General features: G+C 38.2%; 1 protein-coding gene across 3 annotated transcripts in view; it reads right to left on the bottom strand.

The window, feature by feature from the left end:
• Positions 1-6,924: 6,924 nt before the first annotated feature.
• Positions 6,925-26,147, bottom strand: part of LOC111579929 (laminin subunit alpha-3) — a 61,338-nt gene continuing 42,115 nt past the window's right edge. For 2 of the 3 annotated variants that reach the window (XM_035955907.2, XM_035955908.2), the window contains 39 exons: positions 26,021-26,104; positions 25,363-25,593; positions 22,059-22,172; positions 21,262-21,380; positions 21,084-21,164; positions 20,874-20,974; positions 20,685-20,738; positions 20,440-20,591; positions 19,813-19,923; positions 19,605-19,716; positions 19,217-19,381; positions 18,867-19,063; positions 18,509-18,625; positions 18,073-18,227; positions 17,690-17,831; positions 17,464-17,563; positions 17,273-17,389; positions 16,998-17,168; positions 16,714-16,865; positions 16,388-16,591; positions 16,164-16,312; positions 15,837-15,999; positions 15,610-15,737; positions 15,147-15,291; positions 14,932-15,027; positions 14,649-14,806; positions 14,437-14,554; positions 14,193-14,333; positions 13,970-14,100; positions 13,615-13,749; positions 13,330-13,450; positions 10,595-10,728; positions 10,276-10,456; positions 9,968-10,126; positions 9,706-9,871; positions 9,186-9,340; positions 8,896-8,989; positions 8,365-8,484; positions 6,925-8,202 (listed from right to left, as the gene is read on the bottom strand). In XM_035955907.2, coding sequence (XP_035811800.2) covers positions 8,060-8,202; positions 8,365-8,484; positions 8,896-8,989; positions 9,186-9,340; positions 9,706-9,871; positions 9,968-10,126; positions 10,276-10,456; positions 10,595-10,728; positions 13,330-13,450; positions 13,615-13,749; positions 13,970-14,100; positions 14,193-14,333; positions 14,437-14,554; positions 14,649-14,806; positions 14,932-15,027; positions 15,147-15,291; positions 15,610-15,737; positions 15,837-15,999; positions 16,164-16,312; positions 16,388-16,591; positions 16,714-16,865; positions 16,998-17,168; positions 17,273-17,389; positions 17,464-17,563; positions 17,690-17,831; positions 18,073-18,227; positions 18,509-18,625; positions 18,867-19,063; positions 19,217-19,381; positions 19,605-19,716; positions 19,813-19,923; positions 20,440-20,591; positions 20,685-20,738; positions 20,874-20,974; positions 21,084-21,164; positions 21,262-21,380; positions 22,059-22,172; positions 25,363-25,593; positions 26,021-26,104 — 5,316 coding nt within the window. In that variant the 3' untranslated portion in view covers positions 6,925-8,059. Of the gene's footprint in view, positions 8,203-8,364; positions 8,485-8,895; positions 8,990-9,185; positions 9,341-9,705; positions 9,872-9,967; positions 10,127-10,275; positions 10,457-10,594; positions 10,729-12,483; positions 12,964-13,329; positions 13,451-13,614; positions 13,750-13,969; positions 14,101-14,192; positions 14,334-14,436; positions 14,555-14,648; positions 14,807-14,931; positions 15,028-15,146; positions 15,292-15,609; positions 15,738-15,836; positions 16,000-16,163; positions 16,313-16,387; positions 16,592-16,713; positions 16,866-16,997; positions 17,169-17,272; positions 17,390-17,463; positions 17,564-17,689; positions 17,832-18,072; positions 18,228-18,508; positions 18,626-18,866; positions 19,064-19,216; positions 19,382-19,604; positions 19,717-19,812; positions 19,924-20,439; positions 20,592-20,684; positions 20,739-20,873; positions 20,975-21,083; positions 21,165-21,261; positions 21,381-22,058; positions 22,173-25,362; positions 25,594-26,020; positions 26,105-26,147 lie in introns of those variants that run through there. The other variant, XM_023287459.3, reaches the window with a different exon arrangement.

Genomic DNA, 26,147 nt, shown 5'->3' with positions numbered 1-26,147 from the left:
TCTTTAAGGTTTTTCTTTTTAAATGTTTTACCACCTTTTAATGTTTCATTTTCTTTTTAAATGCTTCATTGTATTTTCTGTTTAATTCCTATTTAAAGTTTTATTGTCTTTAAGATTTAATTTTCAAATTAAACATTTAATTTTTTAATTAAATGTTTTGTCTTTTTAAAGGTTTAATAATCTAATTAAATGTTTTGTATTTTTAAAAAATGTTTAATATTCTTGTTGTTTAATTGTATTTTTTAAATGTTTAATGATCTAAAATATTTCATCTTTAATGTTTAATATTTTTGTTTAAAAACATTTGTTTACTTTCATAATTACATGTTTTGTATCTTCCATTTAATTTCATAATTACATGTTTTGTATCTTCCATTTAATTATCTAATTAAATATTTTGTCTGTTTAATATTTAATTGTATTTAATGTTTAATTCTCTTGTTAAAAGTTTTATTGTATTAAATGTTTTTTCCTTTGATTTAATTGCTTTTTTTAATGCAATTTATTTCTTTAATCTTTTTTGTCAAGATTTTAACCCCAACCTTAAAAATGAAATAAATCCTTAAATCACAATGAAAATACTTCTGTTGTCACAATCACGAGTTAGTCAATTATTCACTTTATCAATTCAACTTTATTTGTTTAGCACCTTTTACACAGATGACAAAACTAAACAAGCAAGGAGAAAAAACTATGCTAAAACTAGGATTAAAACTCAAAAACATTTTTTTAAAAAAAATTAACATGGTAATAAAATATGTTGTGTCCAGGGGATGGAGGGAGTTTATTGAAGTCTTCTTGGGCTCACATGGGAAATCATTTAAAATATAAACTTGATATTCAGTCTAAGGAAACTGCAGAGCGACAGAAGAACCAACAATATCTCCTGTTTTCTCCTTTAATGAGTCGACTCTTGTGCTTTCAGACCAAAGAACTACAGACTCTTCACAACCTGCTCAAACTCTTGGTACAGGACCTCACCACATGGGTCAAGAAGGTTTCTGTCTCATTTCTACTCTGAAGCTCACCTTCTCCTGCTCAAACTGCTGACAAATGTTTCTGCTGCTCTAAAGTCTGGTCTCCAGAACTTCCTAAAAACTCTCAAAGTCTCTTCTGCTGCAGGTTGCTTTGTAGAACTGTTCCAGAAAACCTCACTAAACCACATGGAGGGGCCTCAAGATAGTCGTCTAAATGAAACCATACAAAAACCAAACTAGCACAACCCAAATGCTAAAGTCTCCTGCAGCCTACCAGAGAACCTCTGAGAACAGAGAATCAGGACAGGAATTCTTACCTTCTGGACAACCAACGCTGGTTCTCAAACAAGAATACAGAATGTGTCTGACCAAAAACCTCTGAAGACTCACTACAGCCAAGATAAAGACACAACTCAGCTGCACCAAATCCACTAATCATTGCACACATTAGCACCATGTGCTAACTGTGGCTAAAGAACCACATTTACCAAGACAACAATCCAGTACAAAGTCCTAAAACACACCAAGAAACACATTAAAGGCGATTTTACTGCTGGAAGCTGCAAGCCAACGCCTAAAGAACAAACTAAAGCAATGGAGCCAAATCTCAGTGGTGAAGAGAAGCAGAGGAAATGTTTGTCTACAGCTAAATAAAACAGGAAGACACTGAGCTGCTCAGGTGTTCCTGATAACACCAATCAGCCACCTGGACAGCCAATAGGAACACAGCTTCCTGGAAGTCCAGAGGGCTGGGTTAGTGAAGGAAATTTAGTTTAAAGTTGAAGCAGAAAGCTAACAGAAAGTTGAAAACCACCTTCTGATACCTGAAATCTCTGAGTTTTCACACAAAGAACACCTGAACATGTCAAACTGGTTCCATAGTAGAACCATCATTGTAAAAACGTCATAGTATGGTGTGTTGCTCAAAAAACATTAGGACCCGGCTGTCAGGGGACAAACATGTAAGAAACATGAGAACAGAGAGAACCCAACCAGTAGGTCACAGTTTATCATCCCCCAGTCATCTCCTGAAGTCCATATGGTGAGAGACATCAGTATCTGGTTGTTAATTTACCAGAGGATGCTTATGATCATGCTGATGTGGTCTGTACTCTACAGTATTTTAGTGACTCAATAAATGCCTAAGTTGTTTTTTTACAATGCTTTTTAGTTTTTCATAAACATTTAATAGCCTATATGTAATCAATAAATGGCCTTTGCCTATCTTAAGAAAAATTCACTCAGAACTCTATGTTAACAGTACTAAATAAATCAATAAATACATGCATACACACAAAAATAAGTTAATACATTAACTGTGTTAAGATTTAGATTTTAAAAAAGTTGTTTATGTTTTTGCAGAATCCAGTATTACTCACTGGTTGGTCATTACATTTTATTAGTTTGATTTCATTGTTTAAAATGATGCCACCTCTTTTCAGACAGAACCTGTGATAATAAAACAATACAAAATTTTTAGGTCCGTGTTAATAAAGCACTTAAAGCTTTAAGTATGGCTAAATGCTTTTTTCAAAATTAATATATCACTCCTTAGGTGGTAGTGGCCCCAAGTTCAGTAAAGTTGGAAAGATATTCACAGATTCGGACTTCCAGCATCAATAACTCGTTAGATATAGGTTGTCAAAACATAAACGGTGCCTCTTTCCCATTGTTGCAAGGCAGACAATGTGCTTCAAGCCCAGTTTTATCAAAAGTAGCTGTCTTTCAAGCTACAGGAATAACATTGGTGTCTATGGAGTGAACAGGGTCCGTCTGCAATTTGCAAAACCGCTGCAACAGTAAAGAGAGACAAATATTCAATAACTTCACTCTTATACATTGTAGTGTCACTAAAATCACTGCAGCCTTCAACTGGCTCCTGTTGACAAAGTGTTTTAACAGAAATGTAAATGCTGTAATTTGATTCTTTTAATGAACCATGTAACTTGAATGGATGTGATGCTGGTGTGACCACAGTGCACACGTCTGATGTTGCTCACAGTGGTCCAAGGGACGCTCAGGGAGTTTGTGTGTTTGTTCAGACTCATGAAAAATTACAGGGAACATTGCCGACGAGTTCTTCGAGTCTCGACGAGTTCTTCGAGTCTCCATGGGTTTTCCCGAGTTTCTGGAGTTTCCGCGAGGTCGGAGGCAGAGCAAGTTGTCATGAAGAGATGTTGAAATCGGCCAGGATGGAGTGACTATTTACAGCGACTAGAAGGACGACGACTAGAAGAGCAGGTCTTTAACCACCATCCATAAAATCCATGGAGTCGCTCCAGAGAAATGAAAGAAGGTCAACTTTTATCAACCTCCATCCAGATGTTCAACTTGTTATCTTTACTTTGACATTTTTAGCACCACAAACCTTTAGTATCACACTTTATTATCATTTATTAGGACTTTAATGGAATCCACCAGCAGATTTAGTTTTGTTGACAAACTTGATTCTTGTCATCATGGGACTGCAGTATTTAAAACTGTTCCTTCTATTTGACTTCATGTTTATTAGTTTTAGTGGAGAAAGTTATTTTAGTTGTCGATTAGTCTCTTAAAAACCAAATAATAAATTGGATTAGTCAAGAGGTTTCAATTTCTTACTTTGTCATATTTTAAATATGACAAAAAATATAAAAATAAAATGTGGTGAGACAATTTGACCTGTAATTGGTGTTATATAAATAAAATTGAATTCATTTGTAGTAAATGAAAGTATTTAAAATCTTGGAGTTAAACTTACAAGAACACAAACTTTAACAGAAAACTTTGTTGATACGTTTTTGTTTTGTTTACAGATGTTAAGTTAAAGGAGTTTTATTCGTGACGTATAACCAATCAAATCACTCCAGAAGACAGAGTGACCACAGGTAGATAAAGGTTCAGAGCCAAAGTAGCACCATTTTTAGATGTATTTATTACCATAAATCAGTAAAAAATAAAATACTGATAATCAGTAAATCGGTCAGCCCACAATTACTACAATTCTACAATGTATGTCTCTTTCCTTTGACTTGTTATTTGTACAATATACGATGTATATGATGGCGTTTTTTCATACCAAAGGCTATACTATGATGTTTTCTAAGAGACATACGATGCTACTCTGTTTGTTCTGGCCCTGCACTCCTCCTCTGTTGTTTTCTGGATTGTACTCAGCTGCATGCCTTCGTCCACCCGGCCTCCGTTGACTCGTCCCGCCTGCCGTCTCTGGAGCTGAAGCTGGATTGGAACAGACCAAAGTACAGTCCAATCACGATGCCAGCTGCCTCTCAAAAGGCTCCTTCATCTGGCAGGTGGCAGCACTTCTTCTGAGGGGAAGCTGAGCTGGCCCGGCAGAACTTTGGAGATGTGTTCCAGTGGTTGGTGGATGTGTGGGGAGATAGAGAGGGACCTTTGAATTGTTCAGAAAGGAAAACAGGAAACCCATTGGTAGTTTTAGTTTAGGGTGCTACTGTGGTGTGTTTTTGGGTTTTAAGAGGTGAACAGGAAGAGGGTTTTTTTGTATTGATTATCTTTTACTTTGTTCCTGGTTGGAATGCCCATCAATGTCAACATGAAGTTCACTTTTAGTTCTGTTTATTTATTTTTATTTTACTAACACCCATTTGTTTTTAACCCTCACATGTTGTGTTGTTGTAAACTTCCTCTTTCAAATAAATACTCGTCTAACCCTCTCGAAATCAGCGTTTGGACTGTTTTTGTGTTGCTCCTCACCTACTTCAGACAGCCGGGACAAAACAACGCTTTGTGGACCAAAGGCTATACTATGACGTTTTTAGAGCGACATGCTATACGATGACGTTTCAAGAGCGACATGCTATACTATGACGTTTTTAGAGTGACATGCTATACTATGACCTTTTTTGGGCGACATGCTATACTATGACGTTTTTAGAGTGACATGCTATACTATGATGTTTTTAGAGCGACATGCTATACTATGACGTTTTTTGGGCGACATGCTATACTATGACGTTTTTTGGGCGACATGCTATACTGTGGCGTTTTAAGAGCGACATGCTATACTATGACGTTTTTAGAGCAACATGCTATACTACGATGTTTTTAGAGCGACATGCTATACTATGACGTTTTTAGAGCGACATGCTATACTACGATGTTTTTAGAGCGACATGCTATACGATGACGTTTTTTGGACGACATGCTATACTATGACGTTTTTTGGGCGACATGCTATACTGTGGCGTTTTAAGAGCGACATGCTATACTATGATGTTTTTTGGACCAAAGGCTATACTATGACGTTTTTAGAGCCCATGATGATGCTGTCAGATGCAAATGTTGGAGCTGATTCTGATCTTTCAGGATAAAAAGCTGCTTTTCCTTCACAGACGTTTCAGGAAATTATTCTCTCAGGTTTTCTCTGCTATTTATATTTTTATTATCTGTGATTATTTCATTATTTCTTTATTGTAAAAATAAAGTTTGAGGCATAAAGACTCATTTAGTTATTTTAATCCTGAAATCTTTGATGTAGCAGAACTAAACTTCGATTTTCCTTCTTGTATTTCTGATACTAGAACTAAACGTATCTCCAACACGGATCATCTGCTTTTAATGAATCAGCAGCAACATCACAACAACAAATGAGACAATTTTCAACAAATTAATGAAACTGATGTCATTTAAAACTATCAGTCTGTTTTAGTGTCAAATTAAAGCTGATTACTGACAGCTAGAACATTAACGTTACTGTTTTAATCACATTTAAGTTTCCTGAATGTTACATTAATGTCAACCAGCCACAGTTTTATGAACTTAATGAACCACATTACAGGAACACAACACACTTCAGCTGTTTACATGAAACTCAACACATTAGCTTGATGCTACGTTAGCTTTAATCAGGCTACGACTGAGCAGCTAGCTCGGTTAGCATCGCTAACATTAAAGCTAATATTTACTATGCTAACTTTCTTCTCTGGTCAACACACACTGAAACAAACTCCACCAACATCTGGAGTGCATGGCACACATTACATCTGACACTAAAGCTGTACATAAAGTGCATTAAAAGCGGCACCGATACGAAAATAAACATTTACTTACCGAACTATTAGAGTCCTTTCAGTGTCTGCTGGTAGAATCAGCCGAAGGTAGAAAACTGGTTAAAACAAGCCAACGGACAGGAAAACTGTCTGTGAAAAATGTTGTGCTGCTCCACCGATAAATAAACCAACAGTTATTATATCAGAATTAATCCAAACGAGGAGAGCAGAGTCTCTGCTGCCTCCTCCATAGGACCTGTCAATCATTCCAGACCGGACTGTCAATCAAGTAGTCCCGCCCCCTGGCTTCGCAAAACTTTAACGCTCTATAAAAAAATCATTATTGATTTATTTTAAGATCGGCCACCTGATCTCTCATTTTGACCATGAAAACTCACGAAAAAAAAATGTATGTACAGTCTATGCACCGTACTCTGTTTGGCTCCACACTTGCTGATGACCACTTCCGGTCTCAGAAAATGAAAAAACTGACCTTTTTTCGTTTCTGTCTCTTACTAATTTACTTTCTTGTTATTCTAACGAAAATCAAAGCATTTAAAAAAAAAAAAATAAATCGTATATCCCTTTTTGATCATGAAAAGGAAAAACGCCTTGTATTTCAATTTTAATTTTTGTATTTTAAAACGAAAATCAACCAGTCGTTTTTTGTTTTCAATACCCGTTTCAGAACGGAAAATGCAATTACCAGATCCGTACACGGATCCACCACTGCCCCTTATATATAATTTACCAATATTAAACATCAGACCTAGTTTTTAAAATTAAAATTGCAAATATATTTGTCTATTACAATCAAAAGTATACATATATTATGGTGCCGAATACAGTGGGACAGTTTAAGTAAAAAAAACAAAACAAAAAAACCTGTGAGTTATAAATTGATTACCAGTCAAATGATCTCATGATCTTTCCTAAGATTTAGTAATGACACTGACAAATATTTATTGAGGGAATTGATGGAACAGGTTAAAAAAAAAAAAGGTTTACAAATAAGTGGTCAAAAGACAAGAATGCATGTACAAATGTGTCCAACTATAATGTTTTTTTTCTCATATCAATATATATTATCAAATCAATTTTGTCCTAAATGTACACAGCCAGAAAGTAAACATTTGCTGATGAGATTTGTACTTCAAATACATTTTGTTGTTTGTTATATTGCTTTCAATTTTACAGTAAATGGTCCCAAACATGACTGACCAGAGCTGTGAGACTTGTTCTAATGGCATCTATATGGGTTATTAGACTAATAGACACAAAATTCAGTACATGCTGTTTTCTGGTGAAACTAGCATCCTCATCCACATGCAAAAGGAATGCAAAATGGGAAATTAACTCAGAACAAGACACAATAACACAATATGAGAGAAACACGTGTGAGGACTCCATGTCTCTTAAAGATGTTAAAATCCAAAATTCTACATGCTGGTATGTGGATATGAATATAGAATAACTTAGCAACCCCTGAAATGTCACTGAATTGAGCACCGTGGGTGTAAACGTAATTTCTGTAGTATAAACTTTTGCATCCAACACCAAATAAACAAACACAAAGAATTAATAATTTTGATCTTAATTACAGCACCATCACAAAAGGCATTATTCATTTTCTTAAAGTGCTGGATTGCCCATAATGCAGCCCCGACCAATCCCAAACACACTCCCAACATTGGACTGTCGATAGAGAATCAGTGGACCAACACATCAGACTGTATTACAGCTGGTAGTAGAATATGCATTCATGAATTGGTGACGTAATACATGATTTCATGACAAAATAAATACAGAAATGTTTAAAAGAGCAGCTAACATTAAGCTGCTACCTCTATTTATCACACTCGTTCGCACACACACACACACACACACACACACACACACACACACACACACACACACACACACACACACACACTCACGCTGAAACACACTTCTCAAAATACTCACGTTCTTATAACCAAACACATTCTCTGTCTTAGTAACAGATTGCACATAGTTTGTGGTGGACGTGGTCCCAAGGTTTGTTTAGTGATGATGCAGTGAGATGCTTTTTTTTTAGCCCGGACACTCTTTGAGGTTGACTGGACCAAACACACCTGACGACCTGTCAAAGGTCACCGGGTCGCCGTTGATCTTCATGTCCTGGATGCATCCCACAAAGGACGACGTGACAGGAAGTGTCTGTTGCATTAACATCTCTGCAGGAGAAACGTGGAGTTGGTGAAGTGATAAATGACTGCATTTGATTAGATCTAGCTGAAGTTGTTTTCACGTATCTTATACTAATTATATATGAACAAATCAAAACTTATGTAGATTCAAATCTTTCATATGTTGTACTCTTTTTCTCAATGCCTCACCAGGAATGCCACCCACATACAGTGGGTCTTTGGTCAAAGTGGTAGTGGAAGATGGTGGTCCAATCTTGTAATTGTCCATTGTGTCCACGTACAGTTGTATAACATTTTTCCTTTTGATTACTAGAAGGCAAATGGACATATTTACATCAGTGCATGTCAAGTATATGAGTATATCAGGTCCTAAAGTATCTCTTTGCTCGTCATGTAGACGCCATCCAAAAACTCCAAGTACAATGTGTAGATCTACACAGATATACAGTCTCACTCTCCTCTCACCCGTCTAATACTTGCTGCAGCTGGAGCACTCCAGCTCATCTACAGCTCTGCTCAAACACTGTAAATGACTCTACACTACACAGTATTATGTCATAAAATTGGACTAATTCAGCCAAACATATTCAAACCAGACACTGGTTTTGAAGAAGAAGAATGATATACAAAGCTCCATAGTGTGACCATTTGGACTTGTTAAAGCAAAAAGCTTAATTTCGGTCATGATTAAAAGTTTAAATTATGTCACTGTCCTTTTACCTGAAATTTTATGGAATATTCCATCACACAGAGAAGTTTTTGGCTTCACCGACACCATGAATTCTCCCTTTCCGTTGTTCACCTGTGCCACCACCTGGAAATGGGAGGATGTCCAAACATAAGGTTTTTTCCCCATTAGGTGTAGTACGAATTAAGTCTCCATGTGCAATTTTGAGAGAAGATCTGCTGATTTGGTTGATGTTGTTGCTTTTTTTTTTTTTTTTTTTTTAAACAACAAATTACCCCTGACGTTACAGAAACTAATGTAGCAAACAGACATGTGGTCTCACCTCTCCTCTGAGCATATAGACACTGAGATAGTGGCCCATCGCAGGTCCATAATGAGTTCTGCTGGAATCACCAACATGAAGCAGGAGTCCAGACAGACTCCGTGGACGAATATTAAACAGCAGCTCAAAGGTGGAGCCCACAACAAAGGAGTCATCTGAAATACAGAAAATAGATGCCATCATGGTTGTCATCATTGCCTTGAAAAGAAAAGACAGCATAATTTAGACTGTAAAAAAATAAGCCAAAACAATGAGAGGACAGCTATAAAATGAGCATATGGATAACACGGGTTACACGGTTTCTTCTGAAACTCTGAAAATGTAATATATAATATGTGACCAGTTTTGCAGAAGGAAATTTGCTGCTAATTGTAGAGAAAGTGGAGACAGCAAAATCAATTTCTAGGGCAACCTAGAGAGTTTTATTCATGCATTTCCTGTTTTATGCGCATCGTAATGTAATAGGAATTGAAATTGTGTGGTATAATGAGATTATTATCAGAGTATCATGTGTACTCACTGATAATGACATGAGCTCCATTCCCTGAAAAATAAGCCCCTCTCTGTGTCTGTCCCTCAAAGCAGGGACCAGCACCATGATTTGTGGTTGGAGTTGACATTGGTGCTCCATTCATTTTAAAACCACGTACGCAGCCGGATATGCTTTGCTTTGGAAGGGCCTTGGACTGAGAGCACAAACAGAACACAATTTTTTAAAATTACATTCTGTTTTGTTGTGTTATTTTTTTGATGTGTGAAATATGTGTTTGTTTGTTTTTTACCTTCAGCTCTTTGTGCATGGATTCTGGAGCGCTGCCCAGGTACACAGGTGACACAAACTGCTGCATAGATGTGAGCTCAGCATTAGTCAGCTGACCATCCTGGGCTCTGATCCCGTCTACAACCAGTCGGAATTTCTTCTTCTCCAAACTGAATATGACCTACAGACAATATATTCAGCACATAAACAAAGTGTTGAGCTTCATTCTGCAATGTGGACTTGGTGATACAGTGGTGACAGTTATCAAAATTGTTGGTCAGTTTGGTTTTGTGTTAAATACGTGTGATTGTAACATATTAACCCACTGACCGAGTGCCACTTTCCATCATTGTACTTCTCTCGGTTAAAGATCTCCTTCTGTTTTCCCACAGACAGTCTGATTCTGCCCTTGGACATGTATAAAGCGAGATGAGACCGCCCTCCTCTGGTTGTAGCAAAGAACAGCAGACCTTCAGGAGAGCGAGTCCTCACATCGAGAGAGAAGTGGGGTCTGTGGAGAATAAAGAAAAAAAATCTTATTTTCTGTGTTGGCTCTGTAGACTCAGCTAAGCACACTGGGCATTTTGTAAATCTTGCATTTGAATGTTCAAGTATGTACGCATGTTAGTGAGTCAGACTGGCTCCTCACCTGGGCTGCAGCACCTGTAGAGGCAGGCTGTAGGTCAGGCTGCTAACAGGCCCCCCCATGCGATAAGCATTTGGAACCAGGGCTGGTAACGCACACGCTGATATAGTGTCATTTACCACAGGCACCACATCAACCTGAAACAGCACAAAACAGCGAGAAATTTTCAGAACAAGTTCACTTTGGAATGATTACTAGCTCAAAGATCTTTGGGGAGATCCTGAATGGCTTCCACTCTGTAAATAAAGGTGATGGCACAACAATATATAGTGGAAAAAATTCTAAAAATCATAGCGAACATGTATTCTTTATCCAATCAGGGCTCACCATTCATGAGATTCCAAGTTTAACCCACAGTTGTAAATACTGGGGTGTATTCTGCATGGGATGAATGAATGTGGGGCGTCAGATAGCATTTACATTCATATCTGATTATTATCTGCACGTTTTTCGAACCAGTTAATGTTTTTGGCTATAAAATGTACTACAATTGGAAAATAATGTTGATTTCAGGTTTCCAAATCTCTACTTAAACGTCTCGTTTTGGTCATTTAAAGGCTCCAAAACCCAAGAATATTTAGTTTACAATCATAGATGGTTAAGAAAACCAGCACTTGATTTTTTTTTTTCAAAACTAAAACCAGTATATCATTGTAATATGGGATTAAAAATTACTTCAATGAGTCATCTGTTATCAACATTGTGGCAGATTTATTTTATGTCATTTAAATGCTGAAAAATGAAAGTGTTCAACTTATTTCAGCCATTCCTGTACATTCTTGGCACCTGTAAGATGCAGAGCATAAATGCAGTATATTGAGAAATAGCAGAGAATAGTTTTATATCAGCTTTTATTAGTCATATATATTACCATTGTGGCCCAATGGTGGGTCATAATTGTGAATACAGTAAGAAAATAATATCCTGAATACTTTATTGTGGTTACATTGGGGTTTTACGTTCACAGCAGGGCTTCCACCACCGTTGTGTTCACTCACAGCTATATTTGATTTCACTATAACTCAGAAATTGTACTTATTATACTGTTCAGTTCAGCATGCAAGATAGTAAAAGCTTGCTATTGATTTAGATGATTTCAGTTTTGCATTGGAGAGGTTTACTCGCAATAGAGTTGCACAGATCATAAGAATGTAAATAGACTATCATGCATTTCTGAAATGGCTCGGGGGATCTTGACATGACACAAATATAAATAATGGATGAGGCTCAGCACACACCACAACATCACCATACAGAGAGTGATTTCTATTCCATCACATAGTTCAACATGAGAACCTCACGGATAATGACTGAATTTCAGAGCACCAGTTCATTTATATTTCGGCTTTCAGTTACCCCATTATACTTTTCCATTAAGTGCAACCTTTAGTGTCAACTTATTATTGCACTTGTGTGAACCAATGCAGGCAGCTGAGAATTCAGGCAATTTATTGTAGGTCAAAGATTGTTGGAGAATAAATGGTTAGAAAACCAAAAAAATCATAATTAATATTTTATGCTGGTGATAGCACAAAATATTACAATGTTAATGATTGTGAGGCCAAGATTAGGTGAGAAATATTCTCATTTTATCTCAGGATGTGCTTCTATACAACTTAGTGGTTACATGATTTATTGTAAAGTTAATTGGGGTTTCATATTTATTTGTTCAGCCCAGAATTATACACAAAACGCCACAGGGCTTAACTGGACCACCATAGGATTAGTATCAAGGGTTCCCATTTGAAATTTATTTTAGTTAAAGTTTGAAATATATAATTTGGACGTGGTTTTATGTCCTTAAACACCTAATATAAAAGCATGCTCCAGTCAAATTCACAAGTCCATTAGCTAAACAGGATAACGGCCCAGAAAATCTTGAGAGACTCAGATGCAGGTCCTATTGTGTTTATTAAATATTGATGGTGAAAAAGCGAAAACAGATGCTCAAGGATTACGACTGGGGCTTTTTACTTACTGAGGTTGTCACTTCTATAATTGAATAATCAGGGATCATTGTGTATGAATGCAGTAAGTGTGACATCATTGGGTTAGAGGAAAGTGCTTGTGAATGACTGTTAGAGAGTTACATGGAAGAAAGAGAAGAGACATGGAGTAATTTCAAAGTTGTTATTCACAAGTTTGAAGATACTGAGTTTAAATAGAACAGACAAATCTGATGAAATACAATACATTTAGTAAATCATGTGGTTACTGAAGCAGTCATGCAAGTTTTTTTTTTTTTTTATTGAATTACACTGCAAATAAATGAGCTTGTGCATAAGCTACAGAATATTGCTGTGCACACAGGCAGTTTTTCAAGTCAGCATTAGATTCTTGTCGGCATCAGCAGGACTCCTTCTTCTTCATCTCTGGAAATAAGGCAGCAAAATATCATGTAAACAATGTCAAGTCAATGAAAGTTATAAAAGAGAAAGATTAATCTGCGTATGACTTACTTCTAGTGAGAGTAATCAATCACTCTCCATCAAGTCACATGGTAATAATGCACATCTTAGTTTTGACAGTTTAACCATAAAATAATTTGTTATACTCTGACAATCAAACAATGTCTTTTTTTAAACAAATGTTGTTTTGCTCTGGAGGAAAAGTGATATTGTTTTATCAAAAAGCAAGGTTTTTTACTTGTTTAGGAAAACAGCAATGGGACTGGTAATGTAACTTCCTTACTTTACTCCTAATAAGGATTAGTGTGTGCATGTAAAACAAACCCTCACCTTCTTTGAGATGCGGTCCAGCATCAGTTGAGCAGGAATGTCAGTAGTACACACATCCAGCAGGATGTCTCCAGAAGACTGGAAGGAGCTGAAGTCCTCAGCCTTGTACAGATTGCTTGGCCTGTGAACACAACAAATAACGTATGAAACAAAGAACTCACATTTAAGTGAACATATGTTTGGCATGCAAGCAATCACATTGACTTCCAACTTAAAAGTTTCACAGCCCATAAGTGTTGAGATATTGATAATGCTGCTATGGAATGCAAAGTGAGGAAATATTACCGTCTTGTGTAGAGGTTGGAAACGCAGCCTTTGAACTTGTCATTTCCAAGGACAATGGTGCCGCTTGTATCAGGTATGGATGCGCTGCCACTCTGCATCTGACCTTTATCTTCATCATCAATAATCACTGCAATCCTGGAAAAATCATCAACAAATTTATCGCATGTGTGCTCTTGACTATAAATCATTGTTTATATTGAATTTGACTGGTGTTTGAGTTCTATTGTGGAATCCTACAATCAAAACCCCAATCAAATGCAGACTAATCTGTATAGTTGTCATAATATTGCTCAATATGTTTGGATGGTTACATTAATGAAACTAATTAAATGTGAAATCATCGCCTCCTTCATACCTTCCAGCTCTTCTGGTTATGGTCACATAATGCCACTGCCCGTTGTGGTATTGCTTGCTAGATTTCCACATGTTTATGTTGAAATTGAGAATCACATAGCCGTTTTCCAATGCAATATTAATCCCATTAGCCTGTAAATTTAAAAAAAAAAAAAAAAAAGTGGGTTTTAAAATCTGACCAAGCTGTTGTCACTCAAATCTGATCTAAAACGCCACACACTCACCTGCTGTTTGTCCTGCAAAATGAGACCCTGATTATCTGTGCTCTTGAATCCCAGGGAGAGAGTAACGTCGTCATTCAGACTGAAGCCTGGCAGGTTGGCTGAGAGCGAGCTCCCCAAGCTGAACTCTGCCTTCCGTGAAATCTACATGAACATGGGCATTAGTTCATTAGCTGACACGTAAACTTGACTGGGATTTGATATGAATGTCGGTAACTGATTTGGATTGCTGAGGTTAATGTCATACCAGGGAATCCATGGGACAACCTTTGCTGATGCCCACTGTTTCATCAACAGGTTTAAAGTCTTTAAACAGCTTCAGATTCTTCAAGCACCCTTTGAATGGCTGCATAGTGATGTTATCTCTGTAAGGGGAGAAAAAAAGATCACGTGATTCTAGATAAAGTGCAATAACCTCACAACACACACTCAACAAAAGGAATACTGAGAATCTCGTACCTTTCCCTCAAGTCTTGTGGGGCACCACCGATATATATTTCTTTAAAGTCTTTGATGTCGTACTGCGCTTGGGCTGAGGCCACTTCTTTGTTGGCCTTACGGACCAAAATCTTTCCTCTGCTTGTCATAATGACTTGTATCTCTGTCCAGTCACTTGTCTGTAGAAAGTAAAAAGGAGCAAGATGCAGTTTAATAAATGGTTCTTTATGCATCAGTGTCATCTGGCTGACTTATGGTAACTATCGAGGAGAAAAATGAGCGACTACAAAATAAATCTTCTTACCGGGAATGTTTTTGCATTATTTGTAGCTGGTGCTTGAAGTGAATTGCTATGTATGAAAATGACACCTTTCTCCATGGTCACAATGAAGTACTTGTCCTGCGTCACAGAAAAGAGGAGATAAAATAAGCATTTTCTTGCAAATAGTATATATAATTCTACTAAAACTATATGTCAGAATGTCATTTTAGAGAGTAATCACACAAACACTAACTCACCTCACTTCCTATGTATAGAAGCAGACCATTTTCAGAACGAGAAAAAATGGACATATCGATGAGGAGATAGGGTAGTGATTTTGTTATCATCACTTTGCCATATCCAGTGCCTTCATAGTAGTACGAATCCACCGGATGTGCATACCTGAAGGGAGTGGAGCATCAGTTAGACAATTATTTAGATTCTGAAATGGATGTTTACTGCCACATTATTGGTAATTTCACACTAAGAACATTGACTCAAGAGCAACAAGAGTGAAAACTGTACAAAAAGAAGCTGCAGTTCGAACAGTGGCTAGGCTACCAAGGAGGGATGAGGTGGACATTTTCAGCTGTTAATGCAAGAAGGGATGACATCAACAAGCCATAATGTCATCATAGAGAAGAAATACAAACTCCCTTTAGTTAAAAATCATTATCTAGAGCTCAGTTATTTGCCATATTACATCATACTATGGCCTACCTCCTGCATGGAGTCTCCAGATTGATTTTCTCTGCCTTTTGGAAATTGTAGAGACTGATAACTCTGTCATTAAAGGAGGAGAACTCAATGCAGCCGCTGTACATGGGGTAGCTGAGAGACGCTGGTGGCTGCAGAGAAAAAAAAAACAGAAAAAGGCATTAATGAAGCCAATGCTAGCTAAAGAAAATAAATAATGGTATATCTGTTCTTATTTCCTTGCTGCTTACTTTGAAGTCAGAAGGGTAGCCTCCAACATAGAAGACAATGTCACTGGGGCTGATGTCCAGGAGGTTCTTGTTCTCTTCACCTTGGTTGCTGCTCTTAATTGATGCACCAGGTGTGGTTGAGGTTATATCTTTGGTAAGGATCATCTCTGCGTCTTGGTACATTCTGAATTGTAAGAGGAAAAGAAAACCCAAATTTTTATAATATGCACATTCTTTACAAATTTACCCAATCTTTTGCATTTGAAAACATAAACAGAAGCACATTGTAACTTGCAGTGGATAAAGGTGGAAATGTACATGTGCAACAGAATGACTCTTTAAGTTTACCTGCGTAGGTCCACTCTGTCAAACGTGGCTGGCTCAGACGCAGACATACTGATGGCGTCTGTTTTCATCTCATATTCAACTCCGTTGAGCTTGTACACACCGTACAGCACGCCGTTCCTCAAAACCATACCTATGTAGTTCTTCGAGGACTACAGGACACAGCTTATTAATGCCTTGTATAAATTACAATAACATAATGTTCATATGCGTTTGGAATTACTTACATCTCTATTGCCAAGGTACAACACAAACATGTCTGCTTTGTTTTGGGCCTGTCTGCGTCGACGTCTTCCATCTCCCCTGCCTGAGTCCTGACCAGGTCTCTGCAGCGACAGAGACAGTGACGTGTAGGCTTTCAGATCCTCCAGATTCTTTGGTGGACGCAGCTCCACGTGACCATCGCCTTTAAACTTCATAGGGATCCCAATCTAGATAGAAGACATGAAAAAGGGGAAATTAAACCCTGCTAGGAAAGATATTATACAAGGTACATGTAAATTTGACTTGGAGGACTAAACGGAGTAGATATCACGTGGATGCATTGCCTCACCCTGTTAGCTGCGTCCCTGGCTTGCTCAATGAGCTCCTTGATCTTCTTGATGTTTTCAGAGATGTTGCTGATGGGTGAGAACTGCGAGGTCAGGTTCTCCACCTCTGAGATCTTATCATTCAGAGATGGGATGGTGTTCAACAATTTCTTCACTGCAAATAGAAAATAGATAAGATAAAATACATTTTAATGTGTAAAAAAATATGCAGCATCCTTATGTCAAATCAATAAGAAAAGAAAGTATTGCTGAATGTGCCGAGAGACTTTTAAAAAAAAAATCTCACCTGACTGGTCCACATCATTGAGTACATTGGTCAGGTTAGAGTCCACAGGAGAGACATTAATTTTATCAATTTCATTTTTGATGGCGTTGAGCTTGTCCATAGTGTCACTGGCTGAGTCATTGGCTGAAGCTGCCTTCCTCTTGGCCTCATTGATCATATTGTCAATGTCATCTAGTTGAGAAAAGCAAATGCAAGAGCAAATACCATAAATATATGTGATGGTCTCTTCCAGATCAAATCAGTGTAACACTTCCCCTGTGTCCACTCTATGATACCTCTTTTGATGTTCTTTAGTTGATTCTGTGCATCCAAAAGATCGTTCTCAAGATCTTTTTTCTTCTTTTCAGCATTTGTCAGGCGCTTCTTCAGATCGTTAAGGTCATCGGCAGCGTCTGTTACAGAATAAGAAGAATTAGTGACTGAGCTTATATTTCAAACAAACCAGTTTAAGAGGATGGTTGAATACCTTTAAGGTCTTTCTCAGCATCTTTTGCTTCTTTCACTAGATCATCACTTGACTCTTTCAGGTTTTTTGCTCTTTCTGTGAGTCCTTGGTTTTTTACATTCTAAAGCATAAAAAAGACATTAGTTGAAGTGATTCAGTACTCTAAAATGTTACAGAAATACTTAACTAACTTCACATCATGCCTCTGCAGCTACTTTATGTACAAAATATAAAATCTGTGACTTACATTCAAGGCGTTGTCTGCAGCATCTCTGGCCTGATTAGCAGCTGCATCTGCAGCATTAATGGCATCTGTGATGTTCTTGTAGGCGTCAATAGCGTCTTTAGCATTACGCACTTCAGTACGTCCACTTGCATTCTTCACAGCACTATTATCCAAGGCATCATTGGAAGAAAACAAATCAATATGCATGAAGAATGCATTAACGAAATATAAAAAGAAAGAAAAATAGTTGCAAATGACATATCTTGAAAGTTAATGCCTGAACTCCACTGAACTAGTGCAGAAGTGTTGCATAGCATTAATGCCAACACTGTCAATCAAATTGCTCATTACGCATCATGCTATGGCGAGGTAATGTGTCTTTATAGTATGTACGATCAACCTACTCCTCGAGATCCTTTGCCAGCTTGTCAAGTTCCTTAGCATGTTTCTCAGCTTTCTCCACAAGGCTCTTTTTTCCCGGTGCCTTAGAAATCTCATTCACTTTCTTGGTCAAATCCTTCTTGGCACCATCCAGCTGTGCTGCCAGCTGTTCATACTCCTACAGAGGAGAAGAACAGATGAATGGGTACAAGTAGATCATAGTACCAGGAAATGCCAATGACCTCACCTCAGAGTACAACAAGCAAAAACACTGATCATTATCTGATTGGATGGCATGTTAGGACCTGGCTGCTCACTGGTGTGGAACCAGAGATGAGGACATTTTGTTACAGGACAGGTACCGTGTGTCAAAATATATTTCTACTTATACCGAGAATCAGAAAAATACAAAATGTGTAGATATTTGAGGTAAAGAGCATGCACATTTTTCAGTTATACCGTTTTACTGTCTGTAAGCTTTTTCACCAAATCTTCTGTTTTCTGCAGCTCATTCTTAGCCAAGCCCATCTGGTCCTCAACAGTCTTCCTCTCCTTTTTCAAATCATCGATACGTTTCTGTAGGAAGACAATGAATCAATCTGATCAGAGAAAAACTGCGTATTGACTATTGTTATACAAAATATTTGTCATACTGACCCTATTTATTATGCAGGCTATATTTTTTTTTAAATACACCATAAAACAAAAAGAATCATATGCTTTTTCACTGTAGTTTGACTGCAAAATTGCAAAATATTAACCAACACGCATGCAGGTTCCTCATAACTGATTAACTACTTAACTACTTTTTTATTACCTGCAGATCTCCCATTGTCTTGGAGTTGAGGCCGTTCTGGGCATTGGCTTTTTTCACCAAATCTGACGCCTCTTTCAGAGCCTTGTCCAGGTCCTTCAGCTTGGCTTCATAATCCTTCAGAAGGCCACGAATCTTCTCTGCATCTGCCTCATTTTTGTCACATTGCTTACTTACTTTGTCCTTGATGTGGTCCAGCACTGGAGAATAGAAAAGATAGAAAAGGTTAATGGAAATGTTAGTCACTAGTAACCTTGTTTTTCCAATTAACAACCATATCAGTACTTTGATCATGTGATTCTAGATCACTTTTTGTGAGTTTCTACTGACTAAGTATAGACTAAGCATCGTACGTTTCTTAGCTTCATCTCTTTCTTTCTCAGCAGCCGTCTTCTGAGGGTCAAAGTTCCTGTCCTCCATCTCCTTCACCATGCGCTCAGCGTCCTCCAGCAGTTTACTCAAGTTTTCATTGGGCGTATCACCTCTGGTGTCTGTATTCTTCAGCTGGTCCAGTAGAGCTTCAAGGACACAAAAAAGCACACTTAGCAAAGCAAATATTTAAGCTCTGATAATCAGTGCCATTAAATGATTATATACACAGCAAAAACATGCACAATAGGGAATAGGTTATCAACACAGAAAACAGAAAAAGGCGGAGTCAAAAAGAAAGTTGTGACAGTATGACACCAACAGAGGGAACAGAGTTGTGCTACCACAGAATTTATATTTCCCTCCTCCTACCTTGGATTTTCTTCAGCATGTCGCGAATGTCTGCGTCCAAATCTTTAGCCCTCTTGTGTGTTTTTTCGACATCTCCCACTGCCTTGTCAGCATCAGCAGCCCTCTTATCGGCCTAAATTAAAAACAGATGACGACATTTCACATTCATGCACACTTTTCCACGTATCAAAGCATGCTGAAGATTGATAAAATATTAAAAATAGTCTACCTTGTCCTTGAGGGAGCTGATGTCGTCTGCAAGAGTGCTGGTGTCCTCTTCCAGCTGGCTGACTTGGGACTTTTGGTTGTTAATGGCAGAGCCGTATTTGTTGACAAGAATCTGCAAAATGTAAAGTAGGCTGCATGAAGTCACATTTAGATGGCGTAAATCGTGTGATGACGCTTGAAGGAGATCAGCATTGTTTTCAGACAGGGTTGTAAGAATTATTTACTTGTGTCTCATGAATACACAAAGGGTGCGCACTCAGATGAAGTGGATGTAACACAGAGATTATGGAGGAAAGGGAAATGACAAACACTGGCATTCATCAGTGAAGTCTCTAACTGATGCTGACACACAGACTGCGCCACAAAACTCACTGACATTTCTTATCATCAGGAATGTGGAATGTTTGAACAAGCACGCCCATGCTGTTTGTGTGCATGTGTACTGTGTGTGTAACGGGCATGTGCATAGTGCAAATTCTTGAAAAAAAAAAAGTGAATTTCATTGTGTCTCTGACTATGTCCTGGCTTTTGTATCAGCAATTAATCTATGATTCTAAATATCTACAGTGTTTTTTTTCTCCATTTCACTAAAAATAGCCTTCAGAGTTACAGTGCAGTGACATTGTACCTTGGTGTCTGATATAGCCTTCTCCAACTTCTTCAGTTTGTCTTGAGAAGAGGTACTGGCAGTGGCATTGTCCAGCTGAGCCTTGATCCTTCCTAGTTCATCATCCAGCTTCTCCAGGTCATGTAGTAAAGTCTGGGCACAATTATCACACTCTAGAATATAAAAGAGAACACGATTAGCAGAGGCACATACCCCATTTATTGTTAATGGCATGTCACGCCATCAGATTGTTTGTGGTAATTCACCTTCGCAGTGCTCATCTGTGTTTGTGTCTCCTGGCTCCAGTGTGTTTTTGCAAACTGCAAAAAAAGAAAGAAAAAAAACAGCACATTTTAAAGAGTGGGAATGAAATAAACTAAATTGTGGCGCAATCAAAATGTAAACAAAGAGATTTTAAAAAAAAAAAAAAAAAATTGGAGCTTTAATGATCTAACCTCCAGTCCTGGGATCACAGTTGTTTCCATTGCCAAAGCAATTACAGGGCTGACAACTTCCACCCGGTGTGAGTGGATCGCCATAGTAACCAGGAGCACAACTATGGGAGGGAGAAATAAAAATCATAGAACAAGCACCAAATTAGACATAAGCCAACAAAAATTCTAATTTCACCCCATTTGCCACATCATATGTACACAAACACTCACCTCTCACACCGGTGACCAGTGTAGCCTGCTCTGCATATACACTTAATGTCTCCGTATTCCTCTTTGCAACCTACTGCAAAACTGCAGATCAACAGGGAGATTACAATTTATTTCCCAAAATATACATTTCCATTTCATTACAGTACAGCAGCTTAGCATTTTTATTTTTTTCACCCACCTGTTTGTGGATGCGGTGAATGGGCACGGGCACACTCTGCATGTCCTCTGAGCTGCGTTTCCATAGTAACCTTCCTTGCAGCGTTCACATCTGTCCCCAGCTGTGTTGTACTGACAGCTCTGAAAATGACATTATGTATTAATTGAAGCACTGGAGAAGTATCCAGTAAGAGTGGAGGCGTGAAATATTACGATAACAGATAAACAGTGTTTTTAAAAAAAAATGTTTGTATGTATACTACAGCCTTTTACGCACATGCTGCACCAAATCAACCGGACACCAAGGCTTTTATTACAATCAGGCAGAAATGCAAACATCTAGGGGCAAAGAGAAAGACATTTCTCTGCCAAACCCATCAAAGACTATGTCTGATGCACTGAGCAGAGAGTTCAACCGGCTGTGTCCATGTGGCTTTGAGCTGCAAATGTGTGGATCCATGCGTGCATTGCATGCACAGGCCCAGTCTTGAACAGCTTGCATAACAATAACACAACAGAGACAGCTGAGACTTTGAATTGCGTAAATGCTCGTCTTCCTAGCTACGAGATTAATAAGGGAGAGAAGCCCGGCCAAATCAGATAAAATTTCTGATGGTGATAAGATGCAAGGTTGTGTAATAATAGTGTAGCAACAGATGTGCACTGAAGCTGAGAGGTCTAGACAATGACTAAACTGTGGCTCACAACAGAACTGGGGATTTTGAAGTAGTCATTCTTGTCTTCAGATGTGTGCGGATGTCTGTACACCTGTGGTCATGAAGTCATTCACAGGGGTTAATGGTAGAGCATGTGTCTTACCAGGCATCTCCCTGTCCTGTCTTCACACTCATCGGCCAGTCCGTTGCACTCACAGGGCACACAGCGGCCCAGGTAGGGCTGGCTGCCATCTCTGTAGTAACCAGGAGCACATTTCTGGAGAAGAAAATACAAAGACATGATTACCCAAACTAATCAAGGTATAACTCATATACCCTGGTACACCACTGTATAATTATATCTGAATTTAAAAGTAATTTAAAAAAAAAAAAAAAATACAAGAGGCAGGAAATATACATGTTATATCTAATATGACTGACATACGTACACTACTGTTCAAAAATCTGTGGTCACCCAGACAATTTCATGTTTTCCATGAAAACTCACACTCGTTCCATGTGCAAACATAATTGCACAAGTTCTTTCTAATCATCAATTAGTCTTTCAACACCATTAGCTAACACAATGTAGCATTAGAACACAAGAGTGATGATTGCTGGAAATGTTCCTCTGTACCTCTATGGAGATATTCCATTAAAAATTCTATCAAATATCAGCTGTTTCCAGCATTTATCACATTAACAATGTTCAGATTGTATTTCTGATTAATTAAATGTTATCTTCATTGAAAAAAAAACTGCTTTTCTTTCAAAAATAAGGACATTTCTAAGTGACCCCAAAATTTTGAACAGTAGTGTATATTTTGATATAGTACACTCTGAAATAAATTGAGAAATAGATCAAATAACTTTTTTGTTTTTGGCCAATTCAGTGAAATTAATTCCTAAAAAAAATTGTTTGTTTTTTTTTGAATGTGATAAAAAAAAAAAAATCCTATAAATTCAAAATTAGTAAAAAGCTCACTGGTTTGTACCCTTTTATATGTCTACAATTAACAGTAAAAACAAAAATAAACTCCTCATAAAGCTCATTCTTATAAGTTCTATATCATTATATTACGCAAGTTGCATGATGATACATGCAAATGCATAACACAACACCAATTATCCCTGTAGTTTAACAGATGAGTTGTAAACACATTATCTGCTTTGTTTTACCAAAAATACAGCAATGTTTCCAAAGATTTTGTCACCACTCCCAGAGGGTGATTCTCTCACACTGCAACTCTGTTTGGTTACAGCACACAGCAACCTCAACTTCAATTTAGTGTCATTAATAGTTAACACTAAAGCGTGCCCTTTGCTTTTAGAGATAAGAGTCTTTAAGTCCCCAACAATCCACACTTGACACTTACTGATAAAACCCACAGCAAAGGTAAAACAACATCCTTTCAACAACAAGATACACGACACCTTCACAGATTTTTACCTGAATCTGAGAACTGGCACTGTCTCTAACAGAAGGATATTGAACTGTCTGTCCTCTGCCATTCGCTGAGGGGTAGCGTAACCATCGAGTGCCTTGGTCATTTACTGATGGATACTCTATCCTTTGAGTTCCCTGGTCATGAAGCGAAGGATACTGTATCCTCTGAGCCCATCTGTCATGATGCCTGCGGGATCTCTCTCCCCTCCTGTAGGGCCTGTGGCCAGCGCAGCAAAGTCCAATCAAAGTCCAACATATCAGGGCCTGTAACAGGACCCCTCTACACCAGTGTCTATCCATGCATGTATCGAGCATTCCTAACGCTTAGTCTGTGTGAAATAACGTTCCACTCTCCCTTGCCTCAGCCTCTTAAACTCACATGCTCGCACTCACACACCCAGACACAAAGAGGACACACCCCATTCACCTGAGTCAGTCTCCTGGATCCGCATGAGTGTATGCAGGCACACAAGCACACACATGCATGTGTTTACATGTTCTCTGTCCTTTTCCTGCTCACACATACACACATTAACACACACAGAATGTTTTAAGTCGCATTCAGACACTCAAATATGGGGGCAAGAGTGAGTATTCATGCACAGCAAATCACTTGTCTCAACAGAATTAAGGAAAATCACAATATTGTAAATGCTGCTGTGTTTACTTTAAGCTGAAACTGTGAGGCGACTAAGTCTCCACTTGAAAAAGCAAGTGGATATTGAACAGTGTATCAACATTCTGCATTAATCTGTATATGTGTGTGGTTTATATTAGAGTTTGTGCAAGCAGATGTGACTGAGAGGAAAGTCAGACATCCTCAGACAACACAGACGAGAAACTCACAACTGAATCACACTCCTCAGACAACAAGCATAACTGGGTGTGTCGGCTGCACTCACAGACACATGCACATACTGCCAGTGCACTGAGGTGAACACCCTCAAGTTTATGAGTAACAGTATGTTTCCAAGCACCACACCTAATGTGTCAAGGTGAGGCTCCTTGTCATACCGCCTATAGGCACATAAAATGAACTCCTTTAAACACACCCAATCAGGTGGTTGCTCACTAGCAGAGGCAGGTAGATCTATGGCAACGGCACAGCCACAAATAATGAAATGAGTTTAAAAATGAGTGTGTTTTTATACATTATTGCATTTCTCCAGTAATTTATAGCAAATATGTGCTCTCTGTTACCTCGTCCACATCTTAAATTTGGTTCTGTGTTCACAACTGCTTTTATTTAAAAGCACAATGTTCGCGTTTTTAAATTTCAATTTAAAAGCACAAACATTGCATAAAAAAAATTGATCAAGTCAGCCTCATTCCCAGGATACAAAGAATTCAAGTGAAGCTCTTCCTTAGCAACTACATCAGGGTTGTTTGTACTACGCTCCTGTGAGCTGTAATCATGCCAGTGATTATAGCTGTCTCATCGCTAATATTATATCTGCATGAATGTACCACATATCCCAGCCTGAGGCTACACAATTCGGCTGCCCGTCTTACCCAGTGGTATTTTCCAGTGTGTTCCACATTTTACACGTCACCTGATACATTTTTTTCACTAGGAGAAGGGTGTGGTGCTTGGTTCAGGCATGTCAGGACACCCTAAAACTATGAAGAGGTCCAGCTCTTCAAAGATGCCAAGATGCCATTTAAATCAGCACATTGCCTCACCTTACTTGTTAAATCATTTGCTTCTCAAGCCTGACAAAAAGCTCCTAATCTCTCCACTTTTTCACCACCTTTTTCTGTTTGTTTTCCACATTCTCCCTCTATACTCACAATGGAGATTCTTTATTTCCTGAATTGAAGAGTCAGTAAAACCAGACTCTTTTCAAATTTTTGTCTAAAGACAAGATTACCCATGTTTTATATCTACTTATTTTGAGTTGATGACCTTTAAGCGTCAATGGAAAATTATAATCTGATTGAATTTTATTCAGGAGGATATAAGATTAGCAATATTTTTATACAAGCGTTTTATACATTGTATGGCTTCTGAACTTCTCACCTCACAGGAGTCTCCGGTGTACTGAGAGGGGCAGGAACAGTCCTCTACAGTGTTTCCAGAACCTCCAGTCCCTGAGTTTGTAGCCTCCTCTAAGCCCACCTCCCCCAAGCTGAGCCGCTGGCTCTGAGTAAAGTACAGGGCTCGGATCCTCAGGCCCACCAGACCGGCCAAGACCATCATCAGCTCCTCTCTGGACACGGGCCTATTGGTGCCAGCATGCCGCCAATTTCCCTGCCAGCAACAGAAAGGTTGGGGATTAATCCTGAGAAATCAGCAGGGCAGGGGGACTCTAATTAAAGTTAACATTTCATTACACAACAGGACATAAAACACTCATATTTCTCAGCACTGTGAAGACAAAATGAATGTCTTAAATGTAGAAATAATAAAATTTAATGACAGATTGTCGTTAATTTTCACACTAGCCAGAGGATGAACCTCTTCTATTTTAGATATTTCAGTTCTAAACCTAAACATCAAAAAAACATCTTATAATTTAACAGCCAGAGATCCCAAAAAATAAGCAGTAAGTGTCTAAGAAACAAAATCAGTGAGTTGTTCAGTGCCTTTCTGTACTTTCATACGTTGCGGTTTATTTTAAATCGCAGCCTAATGATGCTTTAAATTGTACATAAAATTGACAAACTGTTTATTTTACCTCCAAGAGCTGAACTCTGCCCTGAAAAAGCTTGTCTGGAAGTGGAACTTGTGGAGCCATGTAGACCAGGGTCATATTCTGACCCTACGAGGAAATAATGAAATGGATAAATAAGCTGCGTATCTTT

This window comes from Amphiprion ocellaris, chromosome 10 (assembly GCF_022539595.1).
Source record: "Amphiprion ocellaris isolate individual 3 ecotype Okinawa chromosome 10, ASM2253959v1, whole genome shotgun sequence".
NCBI classification, from domain to species: domain Eukaryota; kingdom Metazoa; phylum Chordata; class Actinopteri; family Pomacentridae; genus Amphiprion; species Amphiprion ocellaris.
The sequence above is the reverse complement of the archived record's forward strand: the minus strand, read 5'-3'. Positions and strand labels throughout refer to the sequence as shown.